The sequence below is a fragment of the Ambystoma mexicanum genome, chromosome 9, assembly GCF_040938575.1.
Source record: "Ambystoma mexicanum isolate Mex_15411 chromosome 9, UKY_AmexF1_1, whole genome shotgun sequence".
In the NCBI taxonomy this organism is placed as follows: domain Eukaryota; kingdom Metazoa; phylum Chordata; class Amphibia; order Caudata; family Ambystomatidae; genus Ambystoma; species Ambystoma mexicanum.
In genome coordinates this window covers 786,035,463-786,050,126 of record NC_090931.1, presented here as the reverse complement: position 1 = coordinate 786,050,126, position 14,664 = coordinate 786,035,463, and the positions used below count along the sequence as shown (strand labels likewise).

Genomic DNA, 14,664 nt, shown 5'->3' with positions numbered 1-14,664 from the left:
TCCAAACATGGGCCAACCTGCCAATATCCCTAAATGGCAGGGTTGCTATCCTTAAAATGGTGGTCCTTCCCAAGTTACTTTATCTTTTTTGTTAACATACCAATCGGGCCGGGCAGACCATTCTTTGAAAAAATCAGAGCAATGGCGGTGTCCTTTGTGTGGGATGGAAAAACCCCTAGAATTAACCTTATTGTACTGGGGGGCTAGCTGCACCAGACTTCGAACTATATTACCTAGCGGAGCAAGCGCAATTTGCGAAACATTGGTATGACCCGGAGGACCGCTCACCACATATATGGCTAGAGAAATTTGCGGCACATCCAATAGACCTCCGCTCTATTATATTCTATCCCCAATACCGAGACTCCTGCCCTTACGACCCAGTAGGAACCACAGTACGAGCATGGACAGCACTATATAAAAAACTGAAAATAGAAACCCCTTATGACCCAATGTCCCCTTATGGAAATACCCTGGTATACCGCCCACACTGGATAAAACAATACAAAGAATATCATAGGATGAAATCGGCATTTAGGGCACGTTGGCCACTCTTTCCAGACAAACCACCATCACACCCGTGTATACAAGCTACCACATCAGGTATGGGGATGGGAGTCTCCAAATTATATTCATTAGTACAAACACACACTCCAACTGCGAATCATATCAAAGCCAAATGGGAGAAAGACCTAAATCTGAGCATTCCTGATGAAAAATGGACCAAATATTGTAAACGTACCAAGTCTGTATCTTTGAACGCCGGCCTCCGACTGTTTCAGTTCAAGATCCTAAATAGGCTACACTACACCCCCGCGAAGATGGCTAGATTCTCAGCGGCCCAATCGGGGGAATGCCCTAAATGCAAAACTAGTCAGGCAGGGTCGTACCACATGTACTGGGAATGCCCCCTAATTACTGCATTCTGGAAAGAGGTTGCGGAAATACTGGAAGACATTACACAGATCCCAGCAACCATGTCTCCGCAAAAATATCTATTTGGAGACATAGGCAAACAAGCGGAAAAGACCAGAAGATTACTTAATGTCTCATGTGCTGTAGCCAAACGATGCATATTGAAATGTTGGACGAACCCCCTCCCGCCGAGGATTGAACATTTTCTCTGCGATCTGACCTATGTAAATGAATGTGAGGAGCAATACACGTTAACGGTGACATCGAGTTGCCGCCCAAAGGACATATGGCCCCCATTCAGGATGTACCTCTGCGAAATGGCCTCAGATGAAGAAACCTCTCTGTAATTAAAATGTAAATATTGAACTATGTATCTGATAACATGTGTCTTATATATGCCATGTATGCACTGTGCGATGAGTTGAATCTGTATTGACCATCAATAAAAAGAGTTTAAAAAAAAAAAGAAATTGGCTGCGAGGCCACAGGAGTATACTGGCCCAGGCGGAAGCAGAGCAGATGCTGGCAGTTTTAGCTGCTAAAAGTTCTTCGGAGACCTGGTCTATTTTAAAAAACATTAACAATGTACAACAAACTGCATTGCAAGTTAACCCAATAGATGAAGAAACTTGAGTGACTTATTTTGCTGAGATGTTTGCATCATTCCCTTATTTTACTGAGATGTTTGCATCGCTCCCTGAAGGTGCCTAGGCTCCAGAGATGTTGAAGTGTGAATGGGTTCTGCCTTTTAATGTAGATGGCATTTTAATGGTGATTTACTAAATTTAGTACTTCCCGGGCCCCGGATGCAGGCGGTCTATCAAACATGTTTAAGGTGCACCAGGAGGCCTGGGCCAGGACCCTGCAGACCTTGTTTCACCGTATCCTAGAGCACAGATGTATCCTAGTATCCTGTCAATAGTTGTTCCAATCGTCAAGAAGGGTGATCAGACTGATCCTCAGAACTATCATCCAATCTCCCTTCTTGACGCCGCGGGAAAGGTATTTTCGGGTCTGGTTCTGAGGCAGCTGATGGGAATGGTTAGAGGTTCTGGAACCTTTTGACTCCTTCCAGTTGGGATTCATAGCACGGTTGGGCACTTCTGTGAATTTATTTGCCCTGGGGCTGGTGAAAAGGAAAGCTTTGCTTATGGGTCAACTAATATACCTTGCTTGTATCGACTTTAGGCTCACATTCAATTGTGTAGATCGAATTATATTATGGAACAAACTCCCATCAATGGGGTTGCCCATCTTATTTGCTGTCTATAATTAAACATCTTTGTTCCCAAACATTGATGCAGGTTCAGTTAAATCATTAGGGTCGGCTATCAAAACTTTTTCCCACCTATCGAGGTCTTAAGCAGGGTGCATTTTTGACCCTGCTTTGTTTAATTTGTTTACTGCCAACCTGGGGACCCATTTGACCAAAGCACATTAGTTTCCACCAAACCTGGGTACATTTCCCGTCCAATGACTGCTATGTGCAGATGATCTGGTCCTTTTGGACCAGACGGCTGTAGGATTACACAGGCAGTTGTCTGTGTTGGAATCATATGCTGGAGATAATGGCTTCAAAATCACACTGACAAATCAAATGTGATGAAGTACAAAGCAAAACTAGAACGCAAAGGAACAACATTTAAGTGGCGCCTGTATAATTCGCCATTGATAATTGTGGATGAAATGCAGATACCTAGGTGTATGCACAAATTATAATTTATCAGAAACCCTGTGCATAGACCAACTAAGACAGAAGGCCAAGATAGCAGGATCCCAGGGGCTGCTTATTCATTGAAGGTTCTGACGTTACTCATGCCACCCCTTGATAATATTTTACAAACAAAAGGTGGTACCGACACTTGTTTATGGGGCAGAGAGTAAGTTACGCTTGCGTAATCTGTACTGGAATTCTATCAAGGGACTCTTTCGGAAAAGGGTTTTCGCCTTTCCGAGAGGAGTTCAAGTCCAGGTGATATGCTATGAGTTGGGGCTGCTCTTAATTGTTGTAATTGTTGTAGGGTGGAAAGATTTGGCTTTTTTGAGGAAATGTCTATAACCTCAGTAGAACTCCATTATATCTTTTATTATAAGTTCGCTGGTTAAAGAACCTGATCGCTCCATGGCTAAATGGAAGGGTGAATGTTTAGAGTTGCTTTCTGCAGCTGATATCTCCTTGGAAAGTCTGATGAACACCCCTGATGAGGAAAAAAAGAAATTGTGGTTGTATGACTGGCGCATGACATTGAATCAATGTAATTCATATACCATTTTTGAGCTTTTTAAATATGAGATAAAGCCGGTTAATTCGATCTGTAGATATTTAATGAAGGTTCCTGGTTACAAATTTCGTAATTCGTTTCTTATACTATGTTTGAATATTTGGCATAAAAGGGAAGTTCAGGGAGAATACAGGAGAGGCCAAAGGAAGATAGATGTTGTCGATTTTGTAAAAAATCAATAATCTGTTGGTATACTGCCCAAAACTGTTAGATAAAAGGAAATTACACTGGTCCTTTTTTTAAACAGTATAGAAACATAGCAGAAAAAAAATATTTTTATTGGCCAATATGTTTCTTTAATTCTAGCTACTAATAGATTTCTTTTATCAATTGATATTTTATCTGGAGCTTTTATGAAGTGCAAGATGAATTGCTTATAATATTTGTTGTGATATTCTATGAATGATAATGATATTCATGTAATGTTGCTAAGATTGTTTGCACCAGATTTTAGGATTGTAAATGTATATATGGAACAGTAACAATGTATTGTAAGGTTGATTAATTCAGCCATAAAAAAATAATACATTTTTTTAAAAAAAGATAACATTTGTTTGTTTAATTTAGCAGTCCTGCCCCCTCCCCCACCTGGGATCCATCAACCCAACCAAAGATCTAAGTGTTCCTAGTGACAAAGATGGTCCTGGTTCACGGTCACTACCTTTTTAAAACAATTATTTTAGGTGTTGGCAGGCGAGTTTTGGTACCTGCCCTCTTTTGTTCACAAAGAAGTGGCCCACAGACTTGTGAAGTGGCGTTTAGATTAATGGGAGACCCATTATGATGCAGGCTTGTCTGACTTACTTGTGGTTTTTGGTTTAAGGTGGGAGAGTGATGATGAAATATGAGGAGGCTTCATAATACTCGAAGGTTTGAATGAGGCGGATATGCACACCATATTTAAAACAATAATGCAAAAAGATAATGTGTTTATTTGCTGCAGAAATCAGTGTTATACATAGTCAACAATTGGCTATTTCGCAGCTTCAGACCATTGGAAAAGAGGAACTTAAATATAAAATGGATTACAAAAAGATAACTGATTTTAGAAAATGCAAACATAAGATGAACATTAAATTAATCTGCTAGGAAAAGAGAACAATGGCAGGCATGATTGTTTTTCGGAGATCAAATGGTAACTCTTGATTTTTAAAAGGCACTTTTGGAAAATTAGGTTAATGTGGTCTTAACCCACTGCAAAACAGCATTAAATTAAATACATGGCGAACGGCCAAAACATCTGCAGCAAAGCTCATTCAACTACGTGGAGGCATTTGAATATATATATATATTTTTTTTTAAAAATCCTTTGCCAGTGTCTACATGATCCTTTTTCGTAATGCACCATAAGACACTTTTTCTGCTTGGCCTTGCCTATGTACCGATTTCTGTTTTTAGTTTCATGTTTTTCATGTTATTTAGAGCTGTATTCTGTTCAGAGTTTCGTTACCCAGTTATATTGGATTTAACATTCTAAATACTAAAATTGTTTGGATTTTTTAGTGAATTCACAGAATATGTAGCCATTTGTGTTTTCTTTTCTGATTTTTCTTTCATGCCTTTCTTTCATGACATGCTCTGCGTTTTCCTTTAGACTTTTTTATCCCATGGTTGTGTTCAATAATAGCTTGCACTATCTTAATTTTTGCCAAAAACTGATGGTTTTCTTCTTTTTCAGACAGTGACTTTGAAACTTGAGGATTACCCATCATTATCACATTTTGTATTACAAGTGCCTACAACAAATGGGAGTCAGGTACCAATATACTTTTAACTGCGTGACTTGGAAACTCATAAAAGTATTTTATGTTTTAGCAACTAAATCAATGCTGCTTATCTTCAATTATCCTGGTTACTGAAAGTTCCATGAAAATCGATATACTTAATGTTTAGTGTTTTTTGCTCTTACATGTAGTTCATTCAAAATATTTGAGACACAGTACAAAGATGTGAAAACAAGTGTCTCGTACGGTGTACTGTTAAATAAAATCCAACCTTTTTAGTTTTGCAAGCAGTGTAGGTTGGTAGGGATATATTTAGAGCAACACAAATTATCAGAAACTGAATTTTCACAATAGCAGCATTTTCCTTGTATATCCTTTGCAAGAAAAACAACTACAATTATTTGTCTCCTACATTTAGTTCCCAGCCTGAGTATCACATATTCGTACACCAGAGTGTCCGTTTTTTCTTCTTGGCAGTCGCTGGACATTCTCACTGAACATTTAATTCCTTTGAACAAAGTTTTGTCATCTTCCTTTAGGGTCAACACCCTCTTCTGTAGTGAGCTTTGTCCTCTGTTCCACATGCCCCACTCAACTTTCTTTTGTGCATTTCCTCCACCTTCACCTGTAGCTCTACCTGTAGGCCTTATAGTCCTTCTGTGGACCCTCTACCTTTCCTTCTTCCTGGGCCCAGGTCGTCTTTCTGTGAGCGTTCTCCTTTTGTCGCTTTCAGTTTTTCACCATTACAGAACACACACCTATTTTCTGTGATTTCCTCCACTTCCCCATGTAGATCTGTTGCACTAATTGTTTTTTTAGCTTCTCTTGCACATTTAGAAAGGCCCCTCTTTTCAATTGGAGGGGTAACTCCTCTTTCTTCTGCTGTGAGTTGGCTGCTCTTGCTACGAATTCCCCCATTCTCCTCTTGACGTTCTTTGTCTATGAACCATCCCTCCTATCTCCTGGCTCTGTCCTCTTACTCATATTGGGCCTCTCTTTATCTTCCTGCTACTTTCTTTTTCATAGTATATCTAGAGGCCCTCAATAGTCTACCAAGTCCACTTTGAACTATTTAAGCCTTCTTCTGAGGTTCTCTATCCCTCTCCCAGGCTCCTATCTATTTTAGACGTTCTTTCCTTACTCTTCTTATCCTTACTGCCTTTGTTTTTCTTTTCCTTCTTCCTCTTGCTACTTTATACCCTATGCAGTTGTTTATGGGTACATTGATGTTGTCCATCATGCACCTTATCTGTAACATGCTATGGGCCTCTACCTCTTTTGGTATTTCTCTTATGTTCACCCATATGTTATTACCCTGTGCCATTCAATGGGTCCTGCCTTCTACTCAATTTCTTGATTTTGTGTCCTTGGGCCTACCCAGGCGTTACATTGCAGACTCTGTGACAAGGCCAGTACCCTGGCCTTCTCAAGAGAGCATGGGGATGGTGTGCAGTCATAAAATCGAATAAATAATGTCGAATTACAAAAAATTCGAAAAAATAATGTTAAAAAAAAGTCAGATGTTTTATTTTTTATTTATATAATTCTTGGGTTCTGCATGTAGAAAAAAAAAGGTGAAAAAAAGGGGGGATGCGGGGAACCCCCCCATTTCGAATAAAAAAGAAATTTTATGACTATAAACCCATGGGAACCCCTCTCTGCCTGGGGCTTAAGGCCTGCCAGGGAGAAATCTGGATCTAGTCCTACCCCTGAGGTAGACAGTGGCAGTTGAGAGGGATCCAATTCCTGGCCCCAGTCCCCAGTGCTAGCATGTATGTAAGCAGTCCACCTTTGTCTCAAGCTAAGCTTCTGCGAGACGATATGTTTCAGTCTTCTGTGATTTCTCCTAGTGACATCACAGTCCCATACTAGATGAGTCAGAATCATTCCAGTGAGAACAGTGATCCCATGACACACAACAGATGCCAGGAGACTGGGACCCGCACACCAATAATCACGCTTCCAGGACTTTGCAGTCTACTGGCCAAATGTAAAACTGGTAAAGAGCAGGGAGAGCCGCACACTATCAATACACACCTGAGCAGAAAGCTGTGCAATGTTGTCTTACAACTGCGGCAAGCATACATAGATGCTATCACTAGACCATCAGGGATTAATTCATACACCAACCATTCTCATCCCCCTTTCAGGGAACTACACACAGGATTCACTCTAGATCAACCTCCCCTATGAAATGATCCAAACCTGGATTGCCACACACTGCCTCTGCCTCAATGATGAGAAGATCGAGCTCCTCCTCGTGGGCCCTCCGGCAACATTAGCAAAGCTCCCTCAGACCTACAAATCCTTCACTATTGATGGCCACACCATCCCGACCGCTGTCAAAACCCTCTCTCTCTACCTTGATTCCACACTCAAGATGACACCACAAAAGAACCACATAGCCTCAACGTCAGGTTACGCCACTAAGCTTATCACCGCCAGCAGACCGTTCCTGTCCTCCAAAAAATGCCTCAAAGGTGCTTGAGCACTCATTTGCTCAAAACGTGACTATTGCAACTTCTTATTTTGCAATCCCTCCGCCAATAAATCTTTACAAACTTCAATCAGTCCGAAATAATGCACCAAGGGCAGTACTTGACAGTGGAAAGTGGGACTATGTATCCGAAGCTAGGAGAGCCGCTCACTGGCTTCTGGTCAAGGACAGGATCATCTTCAAGATCTTATCCATGTCCCTTCTCCCCTCTAGACCACCTTGTGGGTATGCTTCTAAGGGTCCGGCCTCCCCAACCGTAGCACCACTCCCCTCACCTGTGGTTCCAGAGTCCGTCTCTTCTATGCCTTGACGATGAGCTCGGTAGTCCTTCTCCTTTTTATGTGCTGGTGACCTGACCCGGATAGAAGCCATGGTGGATCCACTTTGAGACCACTCCACGACCTCAGCCCGGGCCAGGCAGTACAGGAGGAAAAAGCCTTGAAGCAGAAAAAACTTCCTGGGTGGTCTGGAAGTAGTGGAGCCACGGGACTGAATGAAACGGAATCTTGAGCAGACTTAGCAGATCCGCGGTGTGCCAAAAAGAAGCTGGAGATAGGTACTAAGGCAAATGGTCCCTAGAGGTGTCATGATCTCTGCTTCCAAAATGTCAGGGTTTTCCCAACTCCCTTGGAAGCAGATCCATAACCCAGGTTCCGAGTGCCAACCAGTCCCAGTTGGGACCTTTTGGACCCAGTCCTGGCGCCAGTGGCACCAGGCTCATAAATATGCCCAGTCCCAGCGCTGGAAGCGCCGGGCTCATAATGCTTGGGTGGACTTACCTGCAGCAGACCATGCTGCTTACTTGCCTGCCAGTTGAGCCTCTGATCCTCTTCTGTTTGGAACAACTTTTCCTGTTGGGTGGGGCAGGAGCCACTCCCTAGATTCAGAACACTGGAACTCTTCTGGAAAGCAGGAACTCTTTTCTTACTTAGGCGTGGCTGTGGAAGGAGACACCTAAGCACTACAGGAGGCTATTTAAACCACACCCGATGGATGAATCTTGCTTTGCGTTATTCTGCATCCTCTGCAGCAGAACGCTCATCGTGTCTTCTGCATCTGATCCTGGGCCTAAGGAAAAAGGCTTACCATCCTGAATCCAGTCTTCAGCAACACCTATAAAGACAAGAAAGAACAGGTTAGCATTACGGTCTTCAGTGACAGCTCTTCACTTACCTGGTCCATCGGCTGTCACCAACGCCTCGCGCTGCATTCCGGCATCTGAAAGACAAAGGCTTACCTACTCTTCGTGCGCTCCGGAGGTCTTCACACTGCATTCCGGCATCTGAAAGACAAAAGCTTACCAACCTTTCGCACGCTCCGGAGGCCTTCGGCGCTGCATCCCGCATCTGAAAGACAAAACAAGGTGCGTTTAAAGACATTGGGGAACTTTAATACTCACGTGCCATTACTCCTTTCCACATCTAACCCAGTGGGTATTCCGGCACCCTGCAGCCGCTCCGAACTTATACCTGCAAAATAAAAAGACAGTTAGAGCGCATCGTGAAGCAGGCAACAAGCGCTTACTTACGTGCTTCCAGGCGCTTCTATTCATCACACGGGCTCCATCTTCAACTCACTTCAGCCCGTCATCCGCCATCGCCGGAACCCTGCAAAACAAGAAACATCATTACTAAAGACTTTAAAGACATTAGAATTACTTGAAACTTACCGTTCGTGCAGTAAACAACGGACAGCAGTCCTCTGAAGTCAAGAGGCCTGCTCCCCTTATCCAGTGAAGAAACTGGTTACAGCACCCTGCCCCGAGGCAGATGGAGAGGACGGCGTTCACTTACCTAAGATGAGAGCGTTAACCTTGGGGTTCTACAGGAGAAGAGAAAGGGAAGAAGAGAGAGACATTCAATAGCCCAGTTCCTTAATCCCATATTTTCTATCTGCAGACATCTTACCCTTCGTGTCAGATATACCGTGCACAGAGGTCCAGCCCAAAGAGCCAGCCGTGTGTTACACATCACCTGTGAAGATACGGTATACGCCCAGTCAAGACCGGCGCCTCTACGGGAATCAGATGAGCGTTACAAGAGGAGAGAACGGGAAAGCTGAGCGGAAAAGAAGGAAGCTGCAACTAAGGAGGGAAAGGGTCAGTGCCATGACACCGGAAAATGGAGGGTACCACAGTACGCGAGAAACAGCCAACTGAGGAGAGCCACAAAGGAGAGAGAAAACAGGGAAGGAAAAGAAGCCGGTAAGGCACCGAGAGGGATAGGGCTTCAGTGAGAAGCAAAGGGAAAACAGCGTATTAACCGCAAAGCAGAAAGTCTAGCGAAGACGGTTGCAACGCGCCGCCAGCGGGGAAAGAAGGAAGGAAGTACTCCCCGCTGACGTACAAAACAGGAAAGACTAGAGCGCTGCAGTGATACAGAGGAAAGCGTGGTGGAACAATCAATGGCAGCTGAGCCGCAATCGCGGCAGCCTCCGCCATCCAGCCCGGAATGTGACAGTATGCCCCCCTCTAATACCCGCTCCCCCAGGTTTCCCGGGATGGGTACGATGGAAACGTCTTAAGAGTCTGGGGGCCCTCACGAAATGTGCAGGCTCCCATGAATCTTCAGAACTGGGGTAACCCTTCCAGGAGATAAGGTACTGGAGACGTCCCCTATAGTACCGAGAGTCTCGGATCTTGGAGACTTCGTATTCTTCTTGTGAGGCGTCTCGGAAGGTACTCTGGTGGGCATCAGGTTTGCGGTCGGGATCAGGAATATATTCCTTAAGAAGAGAGGAATGAAAAACATGGTGAATGCGACTGAGATAGGGAGGTAACTTCATCTTAAATGCCACCGGGTTAATTCTCCCCAGGATGGGAAAGGGACCCAGAAAACGGGGGGACAGCTTGGAAGGGCGGACCCATCTGGGTAAAAACTTGGTTGAGAGCCATACCTTTGTTCCCCTCCCCCATTCCTGAACGGGGCGCCAATGGTGATCTGCCTGTCTCTTGTAATGCCTGAGACTCTTCTCAAGGCTGATCTTGGCTGTCGGATGAGCCTGGGAAATATTGGTCAAGATAGATTCTACAGCTGTGGAGTTACTGGGGAGAGAGGTTACAGGTAACAGTGCCCTGGGTTGAACCCTGTAAGTGCAATAGAAAGGGGTAAGTCCAGTGGCCGTGTGTCTGGAGTTGTTATAGGCGAACTCCGCCGTGGGAAGAAGCAGTACCCAGTTATCCTGCAGTTGGTTACTATAACATCTGATATATTGTTCAAGGGTGGCCTTTAGTCTCTCCGTCTGACCATTAGTCTGGGGATGGAACCCAGAGGAGATAGCTCGATCAATACCCAAGCAATTGCAGAGAGCTTTGCAGAATTTAGAGATGTATTGACTGCCACGGTCAGAAGTGATCTTGTCTGGGAGGCCATGCAAGCAGAAGATGTCTCTTGCAAACCCCTCAGCCATCTTAACAGCAGTCGGCAAACCTGGGAGAGGAGAAAAGTGTGCTAACTTGGTAAGAGAGTCAATAGTCACCATAATGCAAGTACAGGAATCTGAGGGAGGAAGGTCGACTATAAAATCAGTCGAAACGTGGCCCCAAGGACGTTGAGGTATGTTCGGCTGTGTGAGAAGACCAAATGGTTTGCCTATGGATTTTAGCTGTGGCACAAACGGGGCAAGACACAATGTAGGATCTGACGTCTTCCTTTATGTCTGGCCAATAAAAGGTCCGTCTTATGGGTTCTACCGTGTTAGACTGACCTCTATGACCTGCAGTCTTGGAGTCGTGACACCAGCATATAATCTAATTCCGGAGGTGGCCAGGGGGGGATGTAAAAACGATCTTGAAAGAACCAGAGGCCATCTCTTACTTGGTAGGAGGAAGACTGTTTGTGTTCATTAATCAAGGGATCCTTTATCATGGCTTCTTTGACCTTTGAAGAAAGATGTTGATTTGTGCCACGATACGGCCATCAGTAAACATAAGTTCTGGTCCGTCAGATTCAGAGGTGGGATCTGTCTCTTTACGTGATAGAGCGTCGGCCAAAACATTCTTGGACCCAGGAAGGTATGTTACCAGAAAATTGTATTGGGCAAAGAAGTAGGCCCATCAGGCTTGACGGGAGTTAGAACATTCCATGGCTTGCTGTACCTTGAGGTTCTTATGATCCATGCGGATCAAAAACGGATACTTAGCGCCCAACAAGAGATTACGCCATTCTTCACAAGCCAGTTTCATAGCCAGCAACTCCTTCTCCAATACTGAATAGTTCAATTGGCTAGCTGTGAGTGTGCAGGAGAGATATGCTACGGGGTGTTCAACCCCCTCTTTAGTTTGAAGAAGAGCTGCTCCGATAGCGGCCGAGGAAGCATCTGTTTCTACAATAAACTGTTTGTCTTGATCGGGTTGCTGTAGGTTAGGGGCGGAGCAAAATAAGAATTTAAGATGCTTAAAGCTCTCTTCAGCTGCAGAGGACCATGCAAATAGGCCTGCATTCTTCTTCAGTAGTGAGGTTAAAGGTAGTACCGTCTCAGAAGGTAGAAGGAGTGGACCAATCGAGAATAGCGGAAACCTTATGTGGGGCCATGGAAATACCGTGCTCTGAAAGAATGAACCCAAGGTAAGGTATGGAGGTAACACCAAATTGACATTTCTCTGGTTTGGCCAGTAGACTGTTCTCTTGAAGTCTGTCCAGTACCGCAAGAACGTGAAGCTCATGGTCATCCTCATCTTTGGAAAATATCAAAATATCGTCCAGGTAGATAATGACCGAAAAGAACAGTAGATCTGAGAATAAACGGTCCATGAACCGCTGAAATACCGCTGGGGCGTTGACTAAACCAAATGGCATTACCCTATATTCGTACAACCCAAAAGGTGTGCGAAATGCGGTCTTCCATTCATCCCCCATAGCAATACGTAGTAGGTGGTAAGCATTGCGGAGATCCAATTTGGTGAAAATCTTGGCATGTCGCACAGCCTCTAATATCTCCGTAATCAGAGGCATGGGGTATCGATCTCTAATTGTGACCTTATTGAGACCTCTGTAATCAATACAGGGCCTTAATTCTTTGGAATCCCTCTTTGAGATAAAAAACAAAGGGGCTCCTGCTGGGGATTTGGAAGGTTGTATGAGACCGTTGTGAAGATTGGTATCAAGGTAGGTTCGCAAAACAGCCTTCTCTGTTTGGGAAAGCGGAAACATCCGGCCAAAAGGAACTAAAGCATTGGGTACCAAGTCAATTGTGCAGTCTTCTGGCCGATGAGGCGGCAAAATAGCAGGTTTAACTTCATTAAAGACGCCTTGGTATTGCACACAGAAGCGCAGTAAGGCATGAATGCTTACAGTTTCTTGGTTGAGAAGCGGAACAAGCTGCAGTTTGGCATAAACCGGTTGAGGGAGGCAGTGCTGTTTGCTCAGATTCAAAGCTCAGCCGATTTAATGCCCAATCCACCTGAGGATTGTGTCTACGGAGCCAGGTGATGCCCAGTATGACTGGAAAGTGAGCGGCCCTTATGATGTCGAACCTGAGTGTTTCAACATGCTGGAAGATCCGAACCTGGAGATCTTCAGTTGTCTGTGTGATGAGCCCTGAAGAGAGCGGCGTACCATCCACCCCCTCCACAGGTTGTCCTTCCTTACGCGTAAGTCTTTTAAGACCGACTTTAGAGGCCCACAAAGTGTCAACAAAGTTACTGGCGGCCCCGCAATCCAGGAGAGCTAGGGTCCCCACGTGTTGATTGTCGATCTTCACACTAACATTAACTACCATTAGTCGGAAATCTTCTTGGATTTCTTGGGTAGAAATGGAGAGAGTTACATAGGGACTGGCCGATACAGTTAAACCCTGGACTCTTGTCCCCTTTAGGTCCGGGGTTGCTCGTTTCCCGAGCGTCTTGGTGGTAGTTCAGAACAGTCTTTTAGTTGATGTTTGTCTGAGCCACAGTAAGCACACAAACCTCTCTCTTCGGCGTCTTCTTTCTTCCGCGGAGTATGGTGCCCGGGTGGTTCCAATCTGCATTGGTTCTTCTCGGGGAAAGGGTGGTATAGAACTTGAAGTAGTAGACAGATCACTACTAGGAAGGTTTCCCCGATAGCGCCTTCTTTCTTGTCGCCTTTCCTGGAGTCTAAACTCAATCTGCAGTACGGTGGACAAGAGTTCAGAAAAAGTGGTAGGTCGTGGAGAGCGAGCCAGCTCGTCCTTTAGGTCCTCTTTAAGACCCCTGCGGAATATTGCGTACTGGGCTTGTTCCGGCCAGCCCGCAGTAGCAGCCAAAGTCTTGAAGGTAGTGATGTAGGAAAGAAGATCAGACGTGCCCTGACGCACATCTAACAAGTCCTTGCAGGCTGTATAGGTAAATTCTGGCCTTTCAAAGGTCTGTTTTAACAAAGCCTGAAAGCCGGCATACTCTTGGAACACTGGGTTCTCTCCCGTGACAAAAGGAGTCACCCAAGCCAATGCGTTGCCTGTCATATTGGAAATCAAAAATCCGACCTTTGATCTGTAGCAAACATCTGGGGTCGAAAAGTGAAGTACACGGTAGCTGCTTCTAAAAATTCCTCCAGCTTCTTGGGAGAACCGTCAAACTTTCCTGAAGATAGAGCCATCGGAGGTAACTCCGGAGGAGGTGGCTTGCGACTAGAAACCAGCTGTTTAAGAACTACATTTTCAGCCTTCACCGTCTGAAGTTCTTGGGAAAGGCTGTGAACTGCTTTCCAGAGTTCTTGGACTTGCTCCTGCAACTGTTCTGGGGTGGCCATCGTAACTTTTGGGCGTTGCAAACTGTCACTTCTCCCCTCTAGACCACCTTGTGGGTATGCTTCTAAGGATCCGACCTCCCCAACCGTAGCACCACTCCCCTCACCTGTGGTTCCAGTGTCTGACTCTTCTATGCCTTGACGATGAGCTTGGTAGTCCTTCTCCTTTTTATGTGCTGGTGACCTGACCCAGATAGAAGCCGTGGTGGATCCACTTTGAGACCACTCCACGACCTCAGCCCGGGCCTGGCAGTACAGGAGGAAAAAGCCTTGCAGCAGAAAAAAGCTCCTGGGTGGTCTGGAAGTAGTTGGAGCCACGGGACTGAATGAAACGGAATCTTGAGCAGACTTAGCAGATCTGCGGTGTGCCAAAAAAAAGCTGGAGATAGGTACTAAGGCAAATGGTCCCTAGGAGAGAAAACGGGAAAGCTGAGCGGAAAAGAAGGAAGCTGCAAGTAAGGAGGGAAAGGGTCAGTGCCGTGACACTGGGAAATGGAGGGTACCACAGTATGCGAGAAACAGCCAACGGAGGAGAGCCACAA

The 14,664-nt window shown here is 45.0% G+C and overlaps 1 protein-coding gene across 2 annotated transcripts in view; it reads left to right on the top strand.

Moving 5' to 3' along the window:
* PGAP1 (post-GPI attachment to proteins inositol deacylase 1) overlaps nt 1–14,664 on the top strand; it is a 1,466,013-nt gene that overhangs the window by 685,842 nt on the left and 765,507 nt on the right. For both annotated transcript variants that reach the window (XM_069615724.1, XM_069615725.1), the window contains one exon: nt 4,876–4,953. In XM_069615724.1, coding sequence (XP_069471825.1) covers nt 4,876–4,953 — 78 coding nt within the window. The remainder of the gene's footprint in view (nt 1–4,875; nt 4,954–14,664) is intronic.